This window comes from Seriola lalandi, unplaced genomic scaffold, assembly GCF_002814215.2.
Source record: "Seriola lalandi dorsalis isolate HSWRI2012SDOR001 ecotype SW California unplaced genomic scaffold, Sedor1 jcf7180002054464, whole genome shotgun sequence".
NCBI classification, from domain to species: Eukaryota; Metazoa; Chordata; class Actinopteri; order Carangiformes; family Carangidae; genus Seriola; species Seriola lalandi.
The window spans coordinates 956,430-964,665 of NW_019525017.1; the positions used below are offsets into that span (position 1 = coordinate 956,430).

The 8,236-nt window shown below is 40.8% G+C and overlaps 1 protein-coding gene across 1 annotated transcript; it reads left to right on the plus strand.

Moving 5' to 3' along the window:
* The first annotated feature begins 228 nt into the window (after positions 1 to 228).
* On the plus strand, positions 229 to 7,931 carry atp6v0cb (ATPase H+ transporting V0 subunit cb). Its single transcript, XM_023411370.2, has 3 exons — positions 229 to 517; positions 5,880 to 6,063; positions 6,904 to 7,931. Exons 1-3 carry the CDS (start codon positions 445 to 447, stop codon positions 7,106 to 7,108), a joined length of 462 nt encoding a protein of 153 aa, XP_023267138.1. The 5' UTR covers positions 229 to 444; the 3' UTR covers positions 7,109 to 7,931.
* Positions 7,932 to 8,236: the final 305 nt, after the last annotated feature.

The window sequence follows — 8,236 nt, forward strand, 5'->3', positions numbered from 1 at the left end:
GCCGATAGGGGTGACCTTCAAAAAAAAAAAAAAATAAACAAAAATAAAAAGCACTTTCTCTGTCCAGAGTAAGTCATTTATCATTTAAATTCCACCATTTTTGTTTCGTAGATGTGTTGCGTGGCATAGTATATCATTAACGAACTTTGTTTTAGTGCGTCCCCTTACACACACACACACCCAGTCGATGATAGGTTTTATCCGTACGACCAGTCAGGTGATATTTTCCGCTTCGCCATTTTGTGCTGCTGCGCCGGGTATTTATCAGAAGAGTCGTGACTATCCCGTTTACATTGCTAGTTAGGTGGTCAGACTGTTCCTGGTGTACTCAGTTTCGCATTTCAAGACTGTGGCCTTCGATAGATTTCGCGAAGTGCGATTTTTGATCCGTCATTGCTGATTAATTTTGTATATTTAGTTTATTTTTATACTGTGTGAGGAAGAATGTCGGCCGAAAGCCCCGAATACTCTCCGTTCTTCGCAGTGATGGGTGCCTCTGCGGCTATGGTGTTCAGCGGTAATTATCAAATGATTGATTGCCTTTTATGTTGAAACTGTTTGTTAGTTTCAAAATATCACTGTGTGCATTTGCTGCTAACCTCTTTTGCATTTATATTATTCTCAACAGGGTGCTTTGAACTGTCAACCAATGGTGCGTCCCTTGAAACTGAAAGCCATCTGCTAGCACTGCTAAGGTTAACGTCGCAATGCTAATATTGAGCTGTAATTTATTTAGACTTAGCTGGTGAAGCCAGTGACAGCAGTTTATTAGTAATATGCCAAGGTTTAATTAACAATGGTCGGTTAATATCATCATAGCTGCTGTCCTGTCTGCCTCAACGGCAGACAGCAAAGACTCGCCAAGACTAGGTAGCTAGCTAGCTGATGACGACTACATAAGTTAGCTTCGACGTTAGCTTAGCTCGGTTATGAAGGCTCAGAGCTTTATCTGAATGGAAATGACAAAACGGTATCTCACGCGAAGTGATCAGAAAATTTGACCATATCATTTAAGAAGTACATATTGTTTGACAGTTTAAAGTCATACAGTGCCCAACAGTATTCCACTATTCTCCACACAGTTAGCTGCTTGCTAGCTTGCTGTACTTAACAGGAGATAAGATGGGATGATTCCCACCTTTTTCTGCAAGATGCCACACGGCTGCATGCAAAGCTTATGGGTGTTTAAAGCAGTGGGTGACAAGATTGATACGAAATTATTTAGTGTAGCTTTATTTTAGAAATGATTAACCAGTAACATTTAATAATTGAATTAACTTCTTTCTGCGTAAATTGTTTGCTATTCTGCAACAATGTGCCATCCGTCAAATCGGTGGTGTGACTTCCAAATTAGTTTTATACATTTTATGACGGAAATAGCTTTCTTTTTACACCGTACGTGACCATTGGAAACCAGGATCAGCTGGTTAACTTCCTTATTGCTCAAAGGAATGACACAAGGTCACATGATCATCACATGATGAGACGTCTGACTTGAAATTGGCTACTGATCTTGAACAATATTAATGTAAATGCAAAAGATAACAAGTTTTGACTCTATTTTAAGAAAATATGGTTAATTTTACAGAAGGTAAAGGGATTAACACCAGTGGTGATACAAGGGTTTTTGGATCTTAAATGAGAAGTAGCACAGAAAGTGAACTTTGAAACTGGCTTGTTTTATAATTGGTCATACTTGTTTTATGGGTCCTTCTGTAGTTTATTATTTGTCTTTCGTTAATGCAAGGTAAGAACTACATAATTTTTCAATAGTCTGCAACTGCAGCACAGTGGTGGCCTACATGTGATCGTCTGGTGGGATGGGTGCAGCTCCAGTGGGAAATCGACAAGCTACTAATTGACCATGTTACAGAGTGCTTGACCTCTGTAGCTAGAGGCCTTTTGGCAGGACTGGCTCATTTATGCTGGTGAACAGTAAATATGTTTTCATTAATGGACACCTTCAGTGAATTGCTATAGTGTAAGACCTTGAAATCTAATTACAAAGAGCTTTTTCTGACATAATGTAATCTTGGATTATGTCCCTACCTTTTTGCATTGTCAGAAATTCATACATCCACATACCTAGGTAATAGTCAAGTGAAAGGAATGTTTAAGCGTGTCTTTTAACAAATTACATTGAGCTGCTTAGTAATGAGAAATATCAGAAATAATTTTGAGCTGGAGATTTCAAGTATTTGAGTAATTTCTGGGAGAAATCTGATCTAGTAACTGCTGTTTTGAGGTATTACCTTAGTCACCACAATAAGGAATTACACAATTATGATAGAAAAATGTCCCATTATACAACTATATGATTTAATACTGTCCATCCTTATCTGTAAATGAGAAGCAGTTGGATGCCAAAGCCAACCCTTTGCGTGTCATAGCTCAGGTTTAATGCGTAGTGATAGGCAAGGGAATCTTGGTGGTGGTGGTGGCGTCCCCTGAGGCTAGCAGTAGTACTAGTCTGTGGAGGCGAAGGAGTGACAGCTGGGGAATTAGCTAGTAGGGAAGGGATCATGTCGGCACAAAGAAGGGATGTGGTAGTGGTGGTATGGATAGGGACACTTTGATGATTCAGGCTTCAGCTTGAAGGATCTTGGTGTGTTGTGGAGTCATTGACAGGAAATTGTAGCTTGTGTTCCTTTTTAATGTCAGTCACTGTTGTCTACACAAGCTGAAGGACTATGGCTGTAATTAGAGATTGTCATCGTTCATCAATCTGTCATGTTTTGGGGCATTGATCCAACATCCAGTCTGTAGAATATTGAAATCGACAAATTCACATCACAAGTTGTCACCTAAATGGATGGCTTCAAATTTCTTGTTCTGATCATGACAAAACAACAACAAATATTTCATTTCAAAGTAATTTGCCAGGCATCTGGATCAGGTTGTAAAGTTGCTTTGATCTTCTGGTGTCAGGTGATATTACACTGTTTTAGTAATCTGGTGACAGTTTTGAGGGCTGTCTTAAGTGATGCCTGGCTCAGAACAGGTGACACTCACAAGGTACCACCACTCCCATGATAGCTGTGCTGCGCTGCTTCTGATTCCCCACTCCTTTCAGTAATATCTTTCCTAATGGCCAACATTTTCTCTTCTCTCTGCCAGAACAGTTAAAATATAGAGGAGACTTATTTTCTGGGTAATTGACTTGACTGATACTCGTTGTGGTGTTGACCACAATTTTAGACGTGTTTTCACTGCAGTGTGCTTGTCCAACTTCCAGTACAGGCATTGTTGGCATATATAAGCAATCTATCACCAAAAAAGTTATTTTTCTGAATAGTCATTATTCATTAATGCTTTCAGTTACTTGACCTTTTAATTCACATTTCCTTTTCTTTCTCTCACCTCTTTAGTTAAGAGGTGTAGTTGGTGATGGCAGCATACATGCTCTAGACATCCCTCAGCTTGCGATATGGTTGCAATAGATTGGTCAGCATGTCTCATAATTTCTTTTTGCAGCCTCATATCTGTACACATTATCCAGCCAATGTGGTTTTGTAAGACTGGAAAATGGTGTTACCACTACAAGCTTCCTGATTTTGTCATTTGTTCCTTAAAACCAGTGCTTCCCCATTCACCCTCTATTAAAGGGCAGATCAACCTCTTGTCTGTTGCGTGGGCATTTTGCATGCAAGATCATCCCTAGCTGGAAGCACCTGCTCTGACATCACAAGGCGTCACAAGGGCATCCCATACATCAAATATTCTGCAGGGAGGAAAAAAGAAAAGCTCTTTACCTAAGCTGAGGCGATTAGGATTAAAACCCAGAGGTTGTCCCTCCACCACTGCAGAAGCCACCCTGCCACAGCATCAAACCTTTAATCATCAGGACAGAATGACAGTGTTTGAGGATACCAGTGTTTCTCTGTCAACCCTCCCCTGTCACGCCTCGGTGAGTCCAAGCGTACGAAGAAAAAACGGAGTCAGAGGATAACGTTACTCATGGTGACTTATTACGAATGGATGGCTGAATGGTTAAAAGAAACAGCTGTTCAGAGGAAGGCTTACGTGTTTCCAATGTAAATTTTTTTTTTTTTTCTGTGTAGCTTAATTAGAGGGTTTGTTTTTGGATCTGCCATCTTGGTCAGTTTTTATATTGAACTGCTTGGGTAGCTTGTGTGTCCTTCTAGATGTGATGCAGCATAAAGGGCATCACATCTAGCAAAGAGGTTGGCACTTCCAATAAGACAGGAAGTTGAGACAGTTTGTTTTGTGATTGTCAGGGCTTGCGAAAACAGTGCCCAGTTATACTCAGAGATGGGCAGGAGTGATTTAACCTTGTACTGATGGCATCAGTCTGGTGATAAATCAGTGGGGATGGGGCTGGCTACCATGTGCACATCTAAAGATTGGCCTGAATCATCTTCCTTTTCTGCCTCTAGATTGATTTGCCATAAAGCCTCCTAGCTAGACTTGAATTAACCAGAACTATCTTCAGGCTTGTTCGACACATTGTCCCAAGACATGACAAAACACAGGGCAGGGTACTTCAGGCTGTATGCACAAGGCTGTCTTCCAAGATGATATCGCAAGAGACTTTTCAGATTTAATCATCATAAGTATGTTGCCTATGAGGAGCCAAGAAAACTATACTGCAAGGTCCTTCTTTATCCACCAATGCTATGATGAGATCAGCACATAAATGGAGGGATACAGTTCTGCACATTTTTTTTTTTTTTTTTTTTTTTTTTTTTTTTGTTAATGCAATAGAGAACCTAGAGAGTTCAAAGGCTATATTTAGCATCAAAACAGCATCTGAAAAAGAACGACTCCAACTGCTCCAGTATAAATTGTACATAAATATGTGATTTAATACTGCTGTATAGTGGATGTACTGGCATGTACAGACCAATATATTAGATGCTATGCTGTGGTCGGTGTCCAAGCTTTCACTTTATGTTGCTTTTGCTGTGGATGAGGGAATAGACATGTCCACGTTTACACACACCCCTCTGACATGGGGAAATCTAACCAGGCCGTCTCTGGTTCCTGACGCTCTGCCCTGCTCTGACAGGCTTTGTTGGACGTCCCTAAAGATTCTCTCTCATCTCACCTGGAAGCTGTCCAATTCTGTGTTGTTGTGCAGGACCAGTTCTTGATGGCTGGTTGCTGTTCTATATTTGGTATATATAGTTTCTAATATTAGAAAAGGGTGGTTATTGATTTTCTCTCCTCCTGCCGTCAGACTTGGTTTTGTGTGTGACGTACGTAGCACTACGGTTTCTCTGCAGCGTCACAGGCTGACGGAGCCAACATGCTGATGAAGCTTTTTGTTCTCCCTCTTCCCCATCACATTACAGTGATACTAACCAGAGACTAGTGAGGACTGGAGATTGCACACAGCAGATGTCGGTTGAAGTACTGCTAGTCCCTTCCCCTATATCTGTTTTGTACTAATGCTGGCTCTGGAGATATGGTATCCTGCCTCTCCTGTGATGTCAGCAGTTCCCAGTGTGCCTAACAAGGCCTTTTCATTCAGAGAGTGATTTACAACCCTGCACCAGATTCAATTCTGAAATTACATGAGCTGAAGCAGAGACACAAACTGTGACGAGGCTGATTTTTTTATTTTTTTTTATTTTTTTGGTTGCGTAGTATGTTCATCAGTAGAAAAGAACGTGATCTGGTATTTCCATTTAAACATGAGCAAAATTCCCCAAGTGGAGCCATGTTGGATTTTTAAGAGGAACAGAAATTGCTCAGTTGTATTGTTGCTCAATCTCTTATTTCACTTCTGCCTCATCATCCAGCTGTGCCCTCTGGTCTCTTTAACCAATTGTAACCTGCACAGCCTTGTGTGCAGTTTAGTGTGCTTTGTGGTTTATTTAACTAAATTTGTCTTCTCTCTCTTGCTTCCCTGCCAGCCTTGGGAGCAGCCTATGGCACAGCTAAGAGCGGTACAGGGATTGCCGCCATGTCTGTGATGAGGCCGGAGCTCATCATGAAGTCTATCATCCCCGTGGTCATGGCGGGTATCATAGCCATCTACGGTCTGGTAGTAGCAGTGCTGATTGCCAACAACATCTCAGAGAAGGTCACCCTCTACAAGTGAGTTCAGTTGACCACAGTCATAGTTTTACTCATTTGTGTTGTCTACATTTCATTTCAGGTTATTTTCAAGACATATCTAAAGACAAGTTGTGTATTCTGAGACACGGCTTGACATAAGCCATGCTGCTATATTGTCAACACATTCCCCAAAACCAAAATTTTTCCCACTTAAAAGTTTCATCCGTGTTTCCACGGCCTTGATGAAGCACCACAGCTCCAGCACCAGCTCCATTAATCATAAACTATTTAACTATTCCACTGGATGACACATTTCTTCATCTCAATGAACGCAACCAGTGGTTGCTGAACAACTCAACGACTACAATTTCAGTCTTATCACATCACTGCACATGGGATGTCCCCATGTTAACTCTGTTTAGACTATCTGAGGAAGTACACTTGCCATGCTCATTCTTCCAATGCAGTCATATGGCACGGGGCCATAATAAAAATACAATAACGGTCATTATTTTAAAATTTGACTGGGATTTAATTTAACATAATGAACATGAGCATGGGTTTGTAGTTGGATCAGTTTAAAATATTACTGAGGTAGAAATGGTTAAACAAGCAGCCACAATGATGAAGCTGCAGGCAGCAGACTGATCACAGATGTGACAAACTCATTTTAACAGCCGTACAGCTCTTTTGTATGAGGAAGCAGTTGCCCCATTCATGCATTACAGGCTCTTATCACTTCCACAAATATCAAAGGTGCTCTGACTTTGGCATGTTTAGTTAAAATGTTCTCTCAATTGCTTGAATTGTTAACCCAATTGTTAATCACTGAGTAATCGATGTCCCCCTGCTGACTAACACTTGACTGTGTGTCTTTAGGAGTTTCCTTCATCTGGGAGCTGGGCTTAGCGTGGGCCTCAGTGGGCTGGCAGCAGGCTTTGCAATTGGCATCGTGGGCGACGCAGGCGTGAGAGGCACAGCTCAACAGCCAAGGCTTTTTGTGGGCATGATCCTCATCTTGATTTTTGCTGAGGTCTTGGGTCTCTACGGGCTCATCGTTGCCCTCATTCTCTCCACGAAATAAACATCCAAACATCTCCACTACAAGATCTGTCCTTTATGTTGCTGCTGGAGAAAAAGTGTATAACGGGGAAAAAATTGTAAAAATTTCTGCCACACAAGATGAAAGAAGTGAAGGCGAGGAAAAAATGAATTAAAACGGCTCCATAAATATGGTCTTATCTCAACAATGTGTACAGTCGTCCCAATTTGATAGTCAACTTGTAAATGCGCAATGTAGTGATTTGTCTGTCTTGTGTGTGCGTGTGTGTGTTTCAAAACAACTGTATGATGAAGATTCCTTTTTTCCCTCCACTTATTTCAGGCCTTGAGGCCAGCTGAGGCAGCTTGGCCTCTGGTCTTAGAGAGCTGACCAAAGGGCCACACAGCTTTTTCTCCTCCCATATCGACCTGGGAGTTGACACAATTTCTGCATTAATCTTGAGGATCTATTTGTAAAGAGAAATGTGTATGGACTTCAGATTTTTTTCCACTGATTTTATTTATAAGAAATTGTTCATTGAACTGTTTAATGCAGCAAAAGTCTTTAATTCCCCAGGATATATTATACATATATATATATACAGACATATAAATATCTATATAGATAGATTTAATGCACTGTGGGTTAATTGTGATAAGTGGTTGGAATTCCTCTGGATGTAATTCATGGTTTAATAATTAAGATTGCCTTTAGTATGTTGCTGGTGGAGTGGGAGTTTTGTGTGTAGCTGTATTCTAATCATTACGGAAACATTCTCAAACTTCAGTGTTTTTCCTGTAGTACTGCTGTTTGCATTAAAGGTGTGTGTGCCCCATGTTGGGTCTCACAAGTGTAATTTCCAAAATTCATCTCCTCTCCATCTTATTCACCCCCTCCCCCATCTGTGGCTGTACTTCATCTCTTTCACATTCCAGCCATTAAAATCCTGCATGGGTTTCGGTGTTTTGTTGCTGTTGGATATGAAACTGAAGAGCAGGCTACTTTCAGAAGATTTAATCCAGATCAAAAAAGCTACTTTCATGTATAATTCCAGCCAAAGAAGAAGAAAAAAAGTTTCAATCACAACAAGACTTGATGGTATGGTTTGTAGCATGCAGCAGAAATCTGAGATTAGTGTGCAAGTTTGGCCTAGTTTCATTCAAGAACTGG